Source organism: Stomoxys calcitrans, chromosome 5 (genome assembly GCF_963082655.1).
Source record: "Stomoxys calcitrans chromosome 5, idStoCalc2.1, whole genome shotgun sequence".
Lineage (NCBI taxonomy): Eukaryota > Metazoa > Arthropoda > Insecta > Diptera > Muscidae > Stomoxys > Stomoxys calcitrans.
In genome coordinates, this window is record NC_081556.1 from 75,678,852 (window position 1) to 75,699,161 (window position 20,310).

At 38.1% G+C, this 20,310-nt stretch overlaps 1 protein-coding gene across 1 annotated transcript; it reads right to left on the reverse strand.

Moving 5' to 3' along the window:
• Positions 1 to 522: 522 nt before the first annotated feature.
• Positions 523 to 16,230, reverse strand: LOC106090875 (juvenile hormone epoxide hydrolase 1-like). Its single transcript, XM_059370441.1, has 4 exons — positions 15,946 to 16,230; positions 4,753 to 4,952; positions 1,482 to 1,686; positions 523 to 1,418 (listed from the first exon to the last, which is right to left on the reverse strand). The coding sequence occupies exons 1-4, from the start codon at positions 16,132 to 16,134 to the stop codon at positions 618 to 620; spliced, it is 1,395 nt and encodes a 464-aa protein (XP_059226424.1). The 5' UTR covers positions 16,135 to 16,230; the 3' UTR covers positions 523 to 617.
• Between the last annotated feature and the right edge of the window lie 4,080 nt (positions 16,231 to 20,310).

A 20,310-nucleotide genomic window follows, 5' to 3' on the forward strand; every position in this document is an offset into this window, starting at 1 on the left:
ATTTTGCATGAGGTGTTTTGTTATAACTTTCAAAAGCTGTGCTAAGTATGGCGCAAATCGTTCCATAACCTGATATAGCTGCCATATTTGAAGGCACCAATAACTCGCATTATCATATCGAGTGTCATAGGCAGTCAGTGCCGGCCGGCCTCTCACTGAGAATCTCTACTCGATACCGCTGGTTGTTCGCACCCACAGATGTAAATCACACAAATCGTGTCGGTTTGAATCGACTCGCCTATGCCATGTCAACAAGTTCTTTGAACATGTGTAATCTTTCTGCTCGAGGGATGTCGACATAATAATTTTTGATAGATCCATTAATAGAAAAAAGCTATGGTGTTCAGTTAAGATTCGACCCCGCCGAACAAAGCGCGGTTTTACTTGTTTTGTATTCATTCATATGGTTTCATTATGGTGTATGTCATTTGTTATGATGTTATGGGTAAAGCCAATAATAACATTTTCAAAAAGCGCATTTTACCTATTTCGGGTTATAGATCCCTTTAAAATATTTGTGAATAAGGCTGTTTGTATTCAAAACTAAACAACATTTATTTTAACAATTTTCAAATAAATAAAAAACAACGTATAAAACTCCAAAAACCTCCATATTACTATTGATCTTCACCTTTTTTGAATTCAATTTTATTGACAAATTCTGCAAAGTCTATGTACAGCATGACGGGGGCCTCAAAGGCTGCAAAATGACCAACTTGATTAAAATATTTGCTGTGAATTAAATTCGGAAATTTATCCATCAACTGCCAGTCCATAACTGAGGGTAAATCGAAACGGAAACGGGCACAACCCATCGGCACAGGAGATTGGACGCGTTCCAGTTTCAGATCTCGATAAGCCTTCGACATGTTCTCCTTATAGAATCGAGCTGAAGTGGTGGCTGTATTAGATAAATAGTATATCATAATGTTGTCCAAGATAGCATCGATGGTGAATACTTTGGTGATGCCATCGAATCTCTGGCTGTGGGCAGGACTTATGCCAGTTTGGAACTTTTCTATGTAGAACGATGCCAAACCAATGGGGCTGGTCAAAAGGGCAGTGCCAATTGTGTCGGGTTTAGTGGCTTGAATATGGAAGTAGCCACTTTCTTCCAGGAGAAACTTTAGCTTTTCGGAGAGGGGAAAGTGATGTTCGGTGAAAAATCGGGAAGGTATGAATTTTTCTGGGTAGAAATTGGCCACGATGCTCTTCATTATAGCGAGTGGAGTTTGTAAAACGCACATGTTCGAATGGTAGCCCAAAACGTTTTCAGGGAAGATTGTTGCAATATTGCTGCCAATAATGGAACCCCAGTCGCCACCTTGAACCAAAAATTTTTCAAAACCCAAACGAAGCATTAGGTTGCGCATAACAATGGCCATTTCAGCGGCATTAAAGCCTACTTTGCGAGCAGCCTAGAAAAAGGAAAAGTTGTTTAGGAAGAAAATCAAGAATGAATCCAAAAATGGGAAACTTACATCGGACCAACCATAGCCGACCAACGAGGGGGCGACGACTTCGAAGACATATTCGGTTACCTCGGCAGGTTCAGTAAGAATGGGAATGAAATCGTAAAACTCTCGCACCGAGCCCGGCCATCCATGTAGAAGAAGCAGGGGTAAAACCTTCTTCTTATGTTGTGCTTCCGCAGTTGGTTTAGCATGAATGAAATGAATTTTCAATCTGAAATAAATAATTTTTTAAGTGGGGGCTTTTTTTTTAAATCTATAGATATGCCTATTTCCATATACATATTGTGCATGGGTACGAAAAGTTAAATAAAAGTTTTGTCATCAGTTGAAAATTGAACTGTTCTAGGTGTTGGGTGACAGAGACATCCCATGGTGTCGGAGAGCAAGCAAGCTTGCAAGACAAGGTACTACCTTACGTCAAACATGAGGGAGGTGGAGACTCTAGGAATCAATACTACTGGGATCTTTAGATTTACAAAGTTGTTTCAGCAGAGGGAAACCTCAAGGAGGTCTTCTAAATCGCCATTAACAATAAGTTATTGTCTCTTGAAGAAAAAAGTTCGAAAGTGGTCGCGTATGCTGATGACTTTGCTATTGCGGTAAAGTTTCCTGGCACTCTTAGAGATATACATTAGGAAGGACAACGAACCACAGCGGAGTGGGCTAACGAAAGCGGTCAATGCGTAAAGCCGTCTAACACAGAACTTGTTGTTTTCAGTAGGAGATACAAGTTATTGACATTGGCACATGCCTCCTTGGGAGGAAGCAATGTATCATTTACTGAGAGCGTAAAATTATTCAGTGTTTTGTTAGACAGGATATTTATCTACAAATTCAATAATTTGGAAAGGGCTATTCCTACTTGTTACACCTGTAAGAGATCTATTGAAAAAAGCTAGGGGTTTAGGCCGCGTGTCATAAAGTGGCTGTATACTGCAGTTGTTAGACCTTTAGTGTTATATGGTGTTGTGGTCTGATGAACGTTGCTTCAAAACTCCAATACTCTGCCGGTCAAGCGGCGGCTAAGTACGCTATGTTATGCTATGCCCGATGTTCCACATAGTTGGGACTGCACATGACTGAGCCGCTATTTGATAAGTATTACTGAGCCATAATTCCTGATAGAACAGATTGGAACTATCTCTGGTAATAGAAGTTACGTAGACTTATATACAAATGGTTCCAGACTAGATGACCAGATAGGCTTTGGGGTGTACTCTAAGAAACTGGATCTGGTCATAGCGAGTAGGCTATCCGGCCACTTTAGTCTGTACCCAGCTAACAAGATGATCCGACTTTGTCCGACGCCTGACATGTCTGCATATAATCGGACGAAAGAATTGACAATTCTTATCAAATCCGGAAAGAAATCGGTTTAACAAGTCTGGGGGATTTTTTCGATTCCGACATTTAAGAACGAAATCGTAACGATTTCCGTTCGGCTTGTCGGAGGGATGTTTTAGTTGGTTTCTTTTCATTTTTGCATAGCAACATTTTATTACCAGATGTGTGAAATGCTCATAAGTGTGTGCATTCCACACACGTTTTATTTTTATACCCTCCACCATAGGATGGGGGTATACTTATTTCGTCATTCTGTTTGTTACACCTCGAAATATGCGTGTGAGACCCCATATCTAGCCATGTCCGTCCGTGTGTTTGTCGAAAGCACGTTAAATTTCAAGGAGTAAAGCTAGCTGCTTGAATTTTTGCACAAGTACTTTTTATTAGTGTAAGTCGGTTGGGATTGTAAATGGGCCATATCGGTCCATGTTTTGATATAGCTGTCATATAAACCGATCTTGGGAGCGCAATTATCGGATTTGGCACAAATTTTGTACAACGACTTCTTCCATGGCCTTCAACATTCGTGTGCAATATGGTCAGAATCGTTCTATTGCTCCCATATAAACCGATCTCCCGAAAGAAGAACTCGACAGATGCGATCCATGGTGGAGGGTATATAAGATTCGGCCCGGCCGTACTTAGCACGCTCTTACTTGTTTTGGAATTGCGTGTGGTACTGTTTTGTTTTTATTTTTTTAGAATTGCGTGTGGTACCGTTAACTAAAACCGTCCGACAATCATTAAATCGGTCTGAAATCAGACTGATTCGTGATTGCATTTTGAAAGACATTCGTCAAGAAATCGATTCGAGATCATCTACGAACTCGGTCCCAATTCAGTACAACATAAAATTTCCCATTAGAATTTCCATGGAATTAAACTCCGACATTGGTACGATGGTAAATATATTAGATTTTTCTCAACTGAATTGTTCTGACAGCATGACAACCACTTCTCTCGTTTTTAGTTATGATGTCGGTAAGACATCGGATCCGTTATCGGATGATTTATTTGTTAGTTGGGTATTAAGCGGAGATCTTTGCAATTAAGGAGGTGGTGACTTAGATATAATACCATAACGACGATTGGCACAAATATCATTTAAGCGTTCAGCGTCACGGTGGCGCTCACATCATAAGTAAAGGGTGATTTTTTTGAGGTTAGGATTTTCATGCATTAGTATTTGACAGATCACGTGGGATTTCAGACATGGTGTCAAAGAGAAAGATGCTCAGTATGCTTTGACATTTCATCATGAATAGACTTACTAACGAGCAACGCTTGCAAATCATTTTCAGTGAATGGGCCCTAGAAAAGTTGGCAGAAAATCCGCTTTTTTATCGACAAATTTTGTTCAGCGATGAGGCTCATTTCTGGTTGAATGGCTACGTAAATAAGCAAAATTGCCGCATTTGGAGTGAAGAGCAACCAGAAGCCGTTCAAGAACTGCCCATGCGTCCCGAAAAATGCACTGTTTGGTGTGGTTTGTACGCTGGTGGAATCATTGGACCGTATTTTTTCAAAGATGCAGTTGGACGCAACGTTACGGTGAATGAACACATTTCGAACCGAACACTGATTTTGGTAATAAAATTCAATGATTTGCAAGCGTTGCTCGTTAGTAAGTCTATTCATGATGAAATGTCAAAGCATACTGAGCATCTTTCTCTTTGACACCATGTCTGAAATCCCACGTGATCTGTCAAATACTAATGCATGAAAATCCTAACCTCAAAAAAATCACCCTTTACATATTTTGAACTTTCAGTGAAAAGACAAGGTTCTCTGACGATTTGTGATTATGGGCATATAAATATGTAGCCCGGCAAAACTTAATTCCGTTCATAATAATCGACAAAAAGCTTTTATAGTAATTTTTATTTTAATATAAAATTAAAAACAATTTGAAACTAGAGATTCATTAACTTACCCTTGTATTTCAGTAGTGTACTGCGGCAATTCGTTTAAAACCATTTCACGCTGCTTCCATTTAGTCAGATAGGAGTCTCGCCAGTATGTCACCACCTGTGACATGGCTTCAGTGTTGTAACCATATTCGAAATTAACACCCTCCAAGGGCTCTGTTAATTTTAAAGTCCTATTGAGTTGTTGTCGCAAATCGGTAATAATCTACAAGATACGACACAAATGTTAAATAGGCTTGAAGCATAAAGTATAATTTAGATAAGGCTACTTTCAGACTTTATTACCAATCGTTAGGAACAATTGGGGTAATCAATGTAAAAAATATTTGAAAGATTTTTGTTTTTTTTCTATTTCAATAGAAAAACAAAATAAAAACAAAAAGAAAGTAGAAAAACAAAATAAAAAAAAAACCCTTAAAAAGTTGGGGCAAAATGTGGTGTCGCAAAATGTATTGGAAACTCCATATAAAAAGTGGAGTGGAAATTGAAAATCACTAAAGGCGTGGACAAAACATTTTTTACCTTGCGCCAACATGATAGAAAAACGAATTTTCATTGCATTTTCTTTCATTGTCTTTTAAATAAACAATAATTGTTATCAAATATAGCTCTTCCACTTTTATATTTTGTGATAACACTACGCAAACAACACAATTTACCAAAATAACGCTGGTGGTTATACATATGGTGGGTGAGTTGCCTATATGTCTTTTTATTGGAAACAAGTAAAACCGTGCTAAGTTCGGTCGTGCTAAATCTTGGGAACCCACCACCATGGATTCTGATAAAAATTTATATATACATTATTTTATTCTACATACAAAACTTCTGTCTTCTACATACCAAACTTCTGTCAAACCAGCAAAAACTAAAAATTAATTCTTCTTCTACATACCAAACTTCTGTCAAACCAGCAAAAACTAAAAATTAATTCTAGGAACCGATCAATGATGATCAAGAGACCGGCTTACATGGGAGCTATATCAGGTTAAAAACCGATTTGGACCGTACTTGACACAGTTGTTGGAAGTTATAACAGAACATTACATACAAAATTTCATCCAAACCGGAAAAAATTGAGGCTTCGAGGGGCTAAAGAATTTAAATCGGTAAATCGGTTTATATAGGAGCTATATCAGGTTCCTGACCGATACGGACTGTACTTGGCATAATTGTTGGAAGACATAACAGAATACTACATGCAAAATTTCAGCCAAATAGGCTTCCAGAGGCCTAATAAGTCAAATAGGGGGTCCGTTTTTTTATGGGAGCTATATCTAAATCTAAACCGATATTGCCCATTTGCAATCCCCAACGACCTACATCGAAATTAAATATCTGTGCAAAATCTCAAGCGGCTAGATTTACGCGTTCGAACTCTATCGTGATTTCGACAGACGGACGGGCGGACATGGCTAGATCGAATCAGAACGTCGAGACGATCAGAAATATATATACTTAATGGGGTCTTAGACGAATGTTTCGAAGTGTAAAAACGGAATGAATAGATTCGTATACCCCCCTATGGTGGTGGGTATAAAAATATTTGATTGAGGATTTCTACAATAAGGGAAACAATGTTTTGTGAAAACTTTTCACAGTGAACGATCCTAATACCTACCTTTACCAAGGGCCTCTTTGCTACTAAAAGCTCAAATGTTTACACCTACTCACTAATAAGTGTATGGTGCAATGGTAGAAGCTAGAGCTGGCAAACTATCGATAGTCGCAACATTAGATATTTTTGTTATTTCTAAAAATAAATATCGAAAGTATCGATACTATCTTTAATTTCCCGTCGCCTATATTTCAAACGAAAATGAGACATGATATAACATAGTAGAACCAAATTCAATAAAGTCAGTTGAAAGTCATGAAAGAAATAATTATAAAAAATTTTAGCCTAATCAGGTGAAAATTGTACCCTCTGTAGGCGCAATGTATCTTATAGGATACATTCAGTGTCGGATCGCTTATAATACCCACCACTGTAGGATAGGGGGTATATTCAGTTAATCATTCCGTTTGCAACACATCGAAATAACAATTTCCGACCCTGCAAAGTATATATATTTCGGATCGTCGTAAAATTCTAAAATTCTAAATTGGGGATTGTGTCTGTCCGTCCGTCTGTTGTAATCACTCTAGAGCCCTGAAATTTGACACAGATACGTCTTTTTGATGCTATCTGGTTTAGTTCTTGAAAGGGCCAAATCGGACCATATTTGGATATAGCTGCTATATAGACCGATTTTCCAATAAAGGGTCTAATGCCCATAAAAACCTTATTTTTCATCCGATTTCGCTAAAATTTGAAACAGTGCGTAGTTTAAGGTTTTCCCGACACTGACTCAAATATGGTTTAGATCGGACTATATTTAGATACAGCTACCATATAGACCGATCTCACTATAGAGGGTCTGAAGACCATAAAAGCTTATTTATTACCCGATTTCGCTTAAATTTGCAACAGTGGGTTTTTATGAGCCTTATGACATCTGACGTAAATATGGTTAAGATCGGACTATATTTAGATATAGCTGTCATATAGACCGAACTCCCGATAAAGGGTCTGAGGCCCACAAAAACTTTATTTATTACCCGATATACTGAAATTTGAAACAGTGGGTTATTTTGAACCTTTTGACATCTGACCTAAATATGGATTAGATCGGTTCATATTTAGATATAGCTGTCATATAGACCGATCTCCCGATAAGGGATCTGAAGGCCATAAAAGCTTTATTTATTACCCGATTTCACTGAATTTGGTTGCTTAAGTTATCCAATTTTCACCGGATTGTGACGAAATGGGTTTTACATATATACCCGAGGTGGTGGGTATCCAAAGTTTGGCCCGGCCGAACTTGTTGCCTTTTTACTTATTTTTGTTAAATTTTGCCAAAAATTTAAGTTTACCGATAGTATCGATAGGAAAAAAATATTCAGACAAAAAATAAAATATCGATAGTGCCATCGATATTTTGTCTGCTCTAGTAGAAGCATGCTCTCCGAGTGAAACGTTGGGTCATATTGGCATGTTACTACTACCATTGCACTGTTTACTAATTTGTGAGTAAGAGGAAGAATTTTATCTTTTAGTGGCAAATCAGTCCGAAGAGGCCCCAGGTTAGGTTAAAATCGCGGTCACTGTAGTCTGCCCAATGCAATTTGCACAGCACTTTTTGCAAACATTTTGTAAAGGGGTTTTATTGGTTTTCCTATTCTTATTATAAATAGAAACAAACACCCGTTGCTTTAGGCTGGACGAAATCCATTAACAAAATGAAATAATTCGATGGCCATACAATTTTTTTCAATTAAAAAAAAATATTGTTAAAAGAATACAAAGGAAAGATAAATACTCCAAAATATTCATTAAAATGGGACAATTATGGGTCAGGAATTAATGGTTTTATGAATAGTTTTTCGAAAACACGTTAAAATACAAAATTTCCAACACCCATAAATCGTCCGTATGATTTACCTTGACACTACTTTGAAAATTAGTCTGCTGATATTGAATTAAAAATTTTAGACTTTTGAATGAATCAATATAAAATGTTTGAAACAAACAGCAACAGAGGCATTTGCTATCAAATTTGCCAATTTTGGGCGTTAATTTCTTGTTTAAAAGCATAAGTTAAAAGTAGTTATTTTGTCTGCTGTTATGTAAATTCGATCAAAAATTAGCAAATTGTAGAAAATCGCAACAAATTTCTCTGAGCGCACCACCATAGAATAGGAGGTGTACTAATCTAGTCATTTCGATTGTAAAACCTCGAAATATTAACCTGCGGCCTCATGCAGTACATATATTATTGATCGTTTCGACATTCCGATTTGACCTAGCCATGTCTGTCCGTCGGTCTGTCGAAAACACGATAGCGGTAAATCGAATTAAGTTAGATACTTTCATTAATATGGGTCGTTGGGGATAGCAAATGGACCATATTCGTTTTGATTTTGATAAAATAGTCCTTCGACTTGACTCTATGAGCTCCTATAAATATTCGTAGAAAAAATTCCGCTGAAAATAGCAAACGTTGTCAGCTGATTGTAAGTGGTTAATTGGTACTATTACTTCAGTAGTTCTGCAATTTAAGAACAGCATGCTTACTGCTGAAAAGCCTGGTGTTTGCTGAAAATGACTGCTGCTTAATTTATGATAAATTAGAGGAAATCTATGATAAATTAGAGGAAATAAAATAAAAGAGAATATTTTTGGAAAGACAGTAAGGGGAGGAGAAAAGATTACAGCCACATACCTACTCTGCACATAAAAGGATAATATTTTGTTATTGATGTTGTTTATTGCACAAACAATCAACCTCATGGAAGCAGAAGTTAAGAAGGGACAATACATTCATAGGTAGACCAAAAAACAAAACAAAACAAAAAAAAAAAAAAAACAGTAAGGAAAGACAAAAGTCGGGCGGAGCCGACTATGTAATACCCTCCACCTACATATATATGTATATGAGAGCTATATCTAAACTGAGCCGACTATTAAACAGATCGTTTGAAAATTGTTGTTACTACGGCCATATAAGTGCCAATCTGGCGATAAATATGTATGGGTGCTACATCCAAATCTAAACCGATTTTGATGAAATCTCACACACCTGTTAAGACACACATGTGGAGTTATATCCAAATCTGAACCGATTTTGATGAAATCTAGCAGATATTTTAAGATTAGTAGCAAAACAATATTGGTTTGCATGAAAATTTGCAGATGTATTAAAATCAGTGCAGATCGGTTTAAAATTGTAGCTACAACGCCAATATAAGTTCAAACCAAGCGATACATATATATAGGAGCTATATCTAAATCTGAACCGATTTTGATGAAATTTTGCAGATATGTTAAGATTAGTGACAAAACAATCCCAAATTTTGTGCAGAACGGTTGAAAATTGTCCTTACTATGGCAATTTAAGTGCAATATGGGAGCTATATCTAAATCTGAACCGATTTTTATCAAAATCAATAGCGTTCGTCCTTGGTGATATGTGCAAAATTTCGTTATGATTGGACAAAAAATGCGACCTGCACTTTGATTACAAGAATACATGGATTCACAGACGGACATGGCTAAATCGAATCAGAAAGTGATTCTGAGTCCATCGGTATACTTATCAATGGGTCTAGCTCTTCTCCTACTTAGCGTTGCAAACAAATGCATAACTCCCCGCATGCCCTACACATGCTGTCACTTGCCGCACCTATTTTGCATAAGTGAGCTCGTAGTCCCGTTATGATACCAAAAGCTACATTGTTCTCCTCCTTATTTCCTTTCATTAATAGCCTCGTCCTCTCAAGATCCAGATCACCCCTTAGGATTTTTGCTGTCCTACCGACTGTTTCGTCGCCCATGCTTTTAACTCGGACTGCGTCGACCCGAAAGGCTTCGGGTTAACCAAGTTAATTGAAGGCAGTCCTCTGGCCTTCACTGCCAAATCGTGTGTTCTTTTATTGTCTCTTACTCCGTAATGGCCCAGCACCCAAACGTTGCGGAGTGTGCCGTCCTCAGAGCAGGCGTTAATCTCCATCTTATACTCCAACACTGTTCGTGACCTTACCGTACAGGTTATTGCCCTTATGGCAATTTTACTGTCCGTAAAGATATAAAGATATTCACACTTGACGTCCTCGCGTTAGCACCACACCACTTCACGCATTCCGTGATCGTCCGGGTCTCCGCCTGCAGGACCGTATTATGGTCAGGCAGTCCAAAACAGATCACAGACCCTGGTTTCTCAATGTAGATCCCCAGGACAACTCTGTCCTCTAGCTTTGTTCCCTGTAAGTGTTAATTGGACGATATAATTATAATGAAGCTTTATTTAAGTCTAAACCAATTTTAATGAACTTCAACAGAGGTGTTTATATGGGAACTAAAACAATCCGCATCGAATTGCTGTCAAATCAGTGCAAAATTATAGGAACTTCGGCTCCAAAAACGAGCTATATCTTAATCTAAACCGAAATCCTCTTTTCAAAATTTCGTTAGAATCGATTGACATATAGCAATACAAGTCCAAACTAGACGAACATATGGGACCAATATCCCAAACATAAACATTCTTATAAATTTTCAAGGCCTATTGCAATCCCCAACGACCTACATCAGTATTAAGTATCTGTGCAAAATTTTAAGTGGATTTCGACTGACGGGCGGATCGACTCAGAACGTCGAGACGATCAAGAATATATATACCTTATGGTGTCTTAGATGAATATTTCGAGGTATTACAAACGGAATGGCTAGATTGCTATACCTCCATCCTATGGTGGTGGGCATAAAAAAAAAACAAGTAAAAGCATGCTAAGTTAGGCCGGGCCGAATCTTATATGCCCTCCACCATGGATCGCATTTGTCGACTTCTTTTTATGGTATCTTTTAAGGCAAACAAAGGATTAAAAAACAAGAAATAAAATAGAGAGATTGATTTATATGGGAGCTGTATCAGTCTAAAGACCGATTCAGACTATAATAAACACGTATGTTGATGGTCATGAGAGGATCCGTTGTACAGGCAAATCGGATAATAATTGCGACCTCTAGAGGCTCAAGAAGCCAAGATCCCAGGTCGGTTTATATAGCAGCTATATCAGGTTATGAGCCGATTTGATCCCCATTTGGCACAGTTATTGAAAGTCATAATAAAATACGTCATGCAAAATTTCAGCCAAATCGGATAGGAATTGCGTCCTCTAGAAGCTCAAGAAGTCAAGTCCCCAGATCGATTTATATAACAGATATATCAGGTTATGGACCAATTTAAACCATTCTTGGCACAGTTGTTGGATATCATAACAAAATACTTCGTGCAAAATTTTATTCTAATCGGATAAGAATTGCGCCCTCTAGTGGCTCAAGAAGTCAAGATTCAAGATCGGTTTATATGGTAGCTATATCAAGTTATTGACCGATTTGAACCTAACTTAGCTCAGTTGTTGGAAGTCATAGTGAAACACGTCGTGCTAAATTTCATTTCAATCAGATAAGAATTGCGCCCCCTAGAGGCTCAAGAAGTCAAAACCTAAGATCGATTTATATAGCAGCTATATCAAAACATGGACCGATATGGCCCATTTATAACCCCAACCGACCTACACTAATAAGAATTATTTGTGCAAAATTTCAAGCGGCTAGCTTTACTCCTTCGAAAGTTAGCGTGCTTTCGACAGACTGGTGTCTTAGACGAATATTTCGAGTACTTACAAACTGAATGACGAAATTAGTTTACCCCCATCCTATGGTGGAGGATATAAAAATACAAATGTAAATGTGTTTCTCAGTGGATGTATATATTCACCACTAAATGTATAATTTCCATAATATACAAAAGGCCATGCCAGTCATGAACACATTTGTAGAACAATAGCAAAAAATGCGAGCGAGCTCAGCCACATTTCGAAATTTTTACCATGGATGGATCAGGTAGCTTCTTTATAGTAACATATTCCACAAATTAAAATTTTCTCTTCCAGCAAAATTTCTAAAAAACAACTAAAAACACGTTAAGTTCGGCCGTGCCGAATTTTGGATACCTACCACCAAGGATATAATAATCATCCTATTTTATTATAACTCCACTCCACACTTTTATTATAACTCAAAACAAGTAAAAAGGTGTTAAATTCGGCCGGGCCGAACTTTGGATACCCACCACCTCGGGTGTATATGTAAACCGCCTTTCTCCATCCGGTGAATAATGCATATGGTCCGATTTGGACCAAATTCGACACGGATATTGAGTGGTTTCTTAGGTACAAGTCATTGTTCAATTTTGTAGAATAAAATATCGGTCTTTTTGGTAGCCATATTCAAATATAGATCGATCTGAACCATAATTGACACGGATGTCTAAAAGCCTAACACAACTCACTGTCCCAAATTTCAGCAAAATCGTACAATAAATGCGTCAAACAATAAATGCGTCTATGTGGCAGCTACATCCAAATCTGGACCAACCTGGACCAAATTGAAGAAGAATGACGACTGGCCAAACACAACACAATGTCCGAAATTTTAGCAAAATCGGATAATAAATGTGGCTTTTATGGACCTAAGAACCTTAATCGGCGGATCGGTCTATATCAAGATATAGTCCGATATAGCCCATCTTCGAACTTAACCAGCTTATGGACAAAACAAGAATCTGTGCAAAGTTTCTGCTCAACATCTCTATTTTTAAAGACTTTTAAAGTAGCGTGATTTCAACAGACAGACGGACAGACGGACGAACATGGCTAGATCGTCGTAGATTTGTACGCTGATCGGGAAAATATATACTTTATAGAGTCGGAAATGAATATTTCGATGTGTTGCAAACGGAATGACAAAATGAATATACCCCCATACTTCGGTGGTGGGTATATAAAAATAACAGGCAAACATAAAAAATAGCATAATATTTTTTTCAGCAAATTTTTGTACTTAATACAGCAGATTTTGTTTGCTGATTTAGCTGACCGAAATGTTTGCTAGTACGACAGCCCTATGTTTGCTGAGACAGCAGTAATGTCTGCTTTTCCGTTTTCAGCAGACAAAAACTTCTGTTTCACAAACATTTTTGCTATTTTGAATAAGAAATAAGGTTGAGTGTAGGAAAACATGTGCCTGAATTCACATACAAATGATTGCCGAATGTCTTGCGACCGTAACCAAAAGGTAAAATTCAGTAAAAATAAAATTTTAAGTTCCGTTTCCATGCCAGCTGTTAAAAATGGATGTTTGAACAAATTTCAAAACCAAAAATGTGTATTATTAAAACAGTTAGTCCCATTCTACGACTGCTCTGTACAATTTTAGAATCTATTGTTAATGGTTTAGGTTGAATGGGTAGCCCACCATAAAAGGGTGAGTTCATTTGGAGGCCAGTCTAGCCAATTGTGAAACCCTAGTGAGAAAACGGATGTGTGGATGAAAATGTGATAGTGAGAATATGACACAGACATCTGTTTGAAAGTACTTATAATCGTCCGACAGTCTAAACGCCATTGTTAATGGCTGTATTCCAAAGTAGAGGAGGTGTACTCCATGAGGTGTGGGTGACACAAATATTGGTCTAAGAGGTCCATAAAAAATATAAATTTCCTTGATCGCCATGATATTTTAAATCTTTTACTTATAAGATCAACAGATCCCAAATCTGTCGTAATGCATCTTTTAGTAAGTTATTAATAATTTTTTTTACGGTAGTTTTGATGCTAAAAAAATTGTAACAGAATCGGACGTAGTATTCTGTTACAATTTCCAAAGGTCGATATCCAAATTTGACATGACAGTGTTTAATTATGACTTCCAACATTCATGGTATGTATCGTCTAATTCGATCTATTATCTCATATACCTCCCATATAAACCGATCTGCTGACTACAATTCTACAGCTCCTAGCACCATAAATTTTTATACCCACCACCGTAGGATAGGGGGTATATTCATTTAGTCATACCGTTTTCAATACATCGAAATGTCAATTTCCGACCCTACAAAGTATATATATTTGGGATCGTCGTAATCGTTGAACGGGCCAAATCGGACCATATTTGGATATAGCTGCTATATAGACCGATTTTCCGAAAAAGGGTCTAATGCCCATAAAAGCTTTATTTTTCATCCGATTTCGCTAAAATTTGAAGCAATGAGTAGTTTTAGGCCTCCCGTGATCTGACCCAAATATGGTCAATATCGGACTATATTTATGTATAGCTGCCATACATACCGATCTGCCGATAAAGGGTCTGAAGCCCATAAAAGCTTTATTTATTACCCGATTTCGCTGAAATTTGCAACAGAGGACTATCTTAAGTCTCCTGATATCTGACCTTAATATGGATTAAATCGGACTATATTTAGGTATAGCTTCCATAAAGGGTCTAAAGCCCATAAAAGCTTTATTTTTTAATCGATTTCACTGATATTTTAAACATTGAGTAGTTTTACTCCTCCTAACATAGGACCCAAATGTGGTTCAGATCGGACTATATTTAGATATAGCTGCAATATAGACCGATCTGCCGATAAGGGGTCTTAAGCCCATAAAAGCTCTATTTATTACCCGGTTGCCCTGAAATTTGAAACAGTGGATAGTCTTAGTTTTCCCGACATCCGTCCCAAATATGGTTCGGATGGGACTATATTTAGATACAGCTGCCATACAGACCGATATCCCAATGAAGGATCTGAAGCGAATAAAAGCTTTATTTTTTGTCCGATTTCGCTGAAATTTGAAACAGCAAGTAGTTTTAGGCAACCCGCTATCCGACCCAAATATGGTAAAGATCGGACTGTATTTAGATATAGCTGTCATTTAGACCGATGTGCCAATTAAGGGTCTAAAGTTCATAAAAGCTTTATTTATTACCCGATTTTGTTGAAGTTTGAAATACAAAATTCAACAGTGACTTATTTATTAGCCCACTCAATGTCCGTGTCGAATTTGGGTGCATAAGTTATCCAATTTTCACCGGATTGTACCGAAAGGGGGTTTTTATGCTAACCCGAGGGGGTGGGTATCCAAAGCTTGGCCCGGCCGAACTTAATGCCTTTTTACATGTTTTTTTTGCTTTGTTTGGCAGCAATTCTATACGTAAAATTCAACTATGCCCTTTAGCTAAATTTATTTTGTTTTGACTTTAAGCTGAGTCCATGGTGGTGGGTTTCCAAGATTTGGCCCGGCCGTACTTAGCACGCTTTTTTTGCTTGTTTAATTTGTTGGGGTTTAATTGCCATTGGTTTCTATTCAAAAATGCACTCCAAGTGTTACACTGTGCTACGCTTTGAAGTTCACAAAAATGGCTTGTCCACAAACTGTATTGCACATAACTAAAACTGCCAGCACTATATATTGCAGAGTTGATTTCGTTTGTAGGCCATTGTGTGGCAGGTTTAAATGTTTCTTTTACTCTGCCCAAGAATACGTGTCACATAAAGACATTTCAATCTACGAGTATGCTTAATGGTAGCTCCCTATTACACTCACTGTTTTTATATACGTAAATTATATTTTAGTGGAAGAGTGTGCACAACAAAAACAAAGCTTTTTTTAAAATTAAACTTAATATTGTTCTGTGGGAATAATGATGGTGCCTCGTATATTTTAAACAATGGCCAAACCATTGTACAACCAAACAACAAATGACTTTGTTAGATATTTTTATATGCATCATTTGTCCTACTGACCTTTGGATCAATTTGTATTTTGAATGGTGTAATTGTCTTATCCTCTTTGTATTTGGAACCATCACCGGGACCCCAATATTTATTCGTATCGAAGGTAGGCAGAGGTAGTGGACGTGTCAATTCATCGAATTTAAGATAACCATAGCCGATAAGAACAGCAATCAGTCCCACAAATATTAAAAACTTCATGGTTGGGTCCGTTCCCGCTCTGCTTTTCTATTTTTGTCACACGTATGACGATAATGACAATTGCCGGTAACGACCGAGTGCCACAGAAGCGTTTTTTAAACTGACTGCCTGCATATCAACTATACTCGATACTCGTATAGATTTAAATCTCTTTTTTTTTATTATTATTTCATAAGAGAGCTCCTGTTATGACAGTTTTTTTTTTTTTAAATTAAACAAATACACTGTCTGACACATGATGGAGAATTTTTCTAATCTGAATGAATAGAGCAGATACAATATACGTAAATTTAAATGTATTTCTTTATACCATCCACCTAAGGCAGACATGCTATTGAAGTGGTTTTAGTGCGCGCCTATTGCACTTCTGAGCGTTTGAATTCAGACCCCGTCGCAAAGTGGGAGAAATACGAAAAAACTAGTAAAAAATATACAGTGTGAGAACGGCTAGAGATATCTGGACCGACTTTGATAAAATTTAGCACACGTACTAGGTTAGGTTGAAAAGAGGGCGCTGACACCAATACGCCCCATGCCACCATGGACATACACCTAAGCCAGTAAACGGCTTGTTGTGCGCCCTAAAAACTATAAAGTAAACTCTAAAAAAAAATTTTAATTAGGAATTCCGTGCTACTTACAAAATCCTTAATTGTTTTCAATACCACTGCCCTTACTTGGTTTATGTCTGGTATTGTATCTCCATCTACAATAAGTGCCGGTGTCTGTTAGACGAGAAAACCGGGCAATGACAAAGGAAATGCTCAAGCGTCTCTTCATCTTCCCCGCATGCCATACACATGCTATCACTTGGCGCCCTGATTTTACATAAGTGAGCTCCTAGTCCTATGTGTCCCGTTATGACACCAATAGCTATACTGACCTCCTTCTTGTTTGCTTTCAGTAATAGCCTCGTTGTCTCACGATTTGGATCCCCCATAGGATTTTCGCCGTTCTAACGACTGTTTCACTGTTGCACAATGTTGCATCCGCATTCGTCGCCCACTCCCTTAATTCGGACTGCGTCGACCCGAAAGGCTTCGGGTTAATCAAGTTTATTGACGACAGTCCTCTGGCCTTCACCGCCAAATCGTCTGCCCTTTCATTTCCCTTACTCCATTATGGCCCGCACCCAAATGACGCGGATTTTGCCATCCTCAGAGAAGGCGTTAATCTCCTTCTGGTTGTTTTTGCCGTTATGGGAGTTTTACTGTCCGTTAAGATGTTCACACTCGACATCCTCGCGTTAGCACCACACCACTTCACACATTTCGTGATCGCCCGGATCTCCGCCTGCAGGACCGTATTATGGTTAGGCAGTCTAAAACAGATCTCAGTCCCTGGGTTCGCAATGTTAACCACCAGGCCCACTCTGACCTCTAGCTTTGATCCATCCGTGTAACATGATCTTCCGATAGGAAAATTCTTCCCTTCTTTCCAGGTTTCCTCGATTATACCGCGATGGTATGAGCTGCTCCCATCCTCAATCCATTCTCCCATCGCTTTAAGCCTCATAGCCGCAGGGGCTGCCTCCCACTTAATCTGTATGCCAATGGGTCGGATATCTAGAATAGTCTGAATGTGGACCGATTTTGATAAAACTTAGTACACGTACTAAAATGTTAAGTAAAACACCTCATGCTAAATTTTGTAAAGATTTGACCAACATTGTTGCTTCTATAGCGTTCAAGGCCATATCGGATAAAATATATATATGAAAGCTATATCTAAATCTGATCCGTTTTTCATGAAATTTTGCACACGTATTGGGACGTTAAATAAAACATCTCTTGCAAAATGTTGTAACAAATGGACCAAAATTTTGGCTTCTATAGCCTTAAAAGTTCATATCGGATGGAAGTTATATATATGGGCGCTATATATAAATCTGATCCGATTTTTACCAAAAACCAATTTGTCGTTGGACCAAAAAAGAGACTTGTGTAAAATTTCATGACATTCGTACTTCAAATGCGTACTGTACCTTGATTACAAGAATACATGGACAGACAGACAATCGGACGTAGCTAAATCGAATGAGGAAGTAATTCTAAGCCGATCGGCATACTTATTAATGGGACCGCCCCGCCTCCTTCTTAGCGTTGCAAACAAATGCAGAAAGTTATAATACCCTGTACCACAGTGGTGGTGTAGGGTATAATTAAAAGTCCTCAAGCGCACTTTTTTGTAGGGATTCTTGAGCACTATGCATCAAAAAAAATTTGAAAATCGGACCACAAATGAAGATTTGGACAGAATTTGACATTCTGCATAGTATATCGCTTTAACCCTATCAAATTTCAAAATTCTGTCTCTACCTGTTCTCACATGGTATATTTTTTATACCCACCTCCGAAGGATGGGGGTATATTCATTTTATCATTCCGTTTGCAACACATCGAAATATCCATTTCCGACCCTATAAAGTATATATATTCTTGATCAGCGTAAAAATCTAAGACGATCTAGCCATGTCCGTCCGTCTGTCCGTTTGTCCGTCTGTCTGTTGAAATCACGCTACAGTCTTTAAAAACAGAGATATTGAGCTGAAATTTTGCACAGATTCTTTTTTTGTCCATAAGCAGGTTAAGTTCGAAGATGGACTATATCTTGATATAGCCCCCATATAGACCCATCCGCCGATTTAGGGTCTTAGGCCCATAAAAGCCACATTTATTATCCGATTTTTTTGAAATTTGGGACAGTGAGTTGTGTTAGGCCCTTCGACATCCTTTGTCAATTTGGCTCAGATCGGTTCAGATTTGGATATAGCTGCCATATAGACCGATCCTCCGATTTAGGGTCTTAGGCCCATAAAAGCCACATTTATGGTCCGATTTCGCTGAAATTCGGGACAGTGAGTTGTCTTAGGCCCTTTGATATGTTTCTTTAATTTGGTCCAGATCGGTTCAGATTTGGATATAGCTGCCATATAGACCGATCCTCCGGTTTAGGGTCTTAGGCCCACAAAAGCCACATTTATTATCCGATTTTGATGAAATTCAGGGCAGTGAATTGTGTAAGGCCCATCGACATCCTTCATTAATTTGGCTCAGATCGGTCCAGATTTGGATATAGCTGCCATATAGATCGATCCTCCGATTTATAGTGTAAGGCCCATAATAGCCACATTCATTATCTGATTTTGTTGAAATTTGGGACAGTGAGATGTGTTAGGCCCTTTGACATATTTCTTCAACTTGGTCCAGATCGGTTCAAATTTGGATATAGCTGCCATATAGACCGATTTCTTGATTTATGGTTTTGGGCCCATAAAATGCTCATTTATTGCCCGATGTCCCCGAAATTTGGAACAGTGAGTTAAGTTAAGCCCCTTGACATACTTCTGCAATATCGCACAGATCGGTCCAGATTTGGACATAGCTGCCATATAGACCGATATCTAGGTTTTAGGTTTTGGGGCCATAAAAGACGCATTTATTGTCCGATGTCGCTGAAATTTGAGACAGTGAGTTTAGTTAGGCTCTTCGACGTCCTTCTTAAATTTTGCCCAGATCGGTCCAGATTTGAATATAGCTGCCATATAGACCGATCTCTGGATTTAAGGTTTAGGGCCCATAAAAGAGGCATTTATTGTCCGATTTCGCCGCAATTTGGGACAGTGCTTAGTGTTAGGCTCTTCGACATGTTTATGCAACTTGGCCCAAATCGGTCCAGATTTGGATATATCTGCCATGTAGACCGATATCTCGATTTAAAGTCTTGGCCCCATAAAAGGCGCATTTATAATCCGATTTCACTGAAATTTGACACAGTGACTTATGTTCGGCTTTTCGACATCCGTGTCGTATATAGTTCAGATCGGTATGAGGTATATGAGTATAAGGTATGAAATTTTCACCGAATTTTGATGAAAGGTGGTTTACATATATACCCGAGGTGGTGGGTATCCAAAGTTCGGCCCGGCCGAACTTAACGCCTTTTTATTTGTTAGTAGTTTTTTTTTTCGATTTTCTCACACTGTGCGTCGTGTATACATACAGGCACACTGACGAGAAGTGATACCAATTCAAACCACCACATTTTTTGTGTGAAAATATTTTTATTGATGTCTGGAAGTCATCTTTATTTTAGAATCCATTCATTTTTGCTCGATATAAGCACAGTTTGCTTTGACTTCAGCACATCCATTCTGGCATATTTTTATACCCAACA

Bases quoted from the DNA above. Each gene is read 5' to 3' on its own strand.
- LOC106090875 (XM_059370441.1), bottom strand. From the start codon at position 16,134: ATGAAGTTTTTAATATTTGTGGGACTGATTGCTGTTCTTATCGGCTAT. The intron at 1,687-4,752 runs GTAAGTTAATGA...TATTTATTTCAG, and splicing joins TACACTACTGAAATACAAGG to ATTGAAAATTCATTTCATTC. The intron at 1,419-1,481 runs GTAAGTTTCCCA...TCCTTTTTCTAG, and splicing joins TCGGCTATGGTTGGTCCGAT to GCTGCTCGCAAAGTAGGCTT.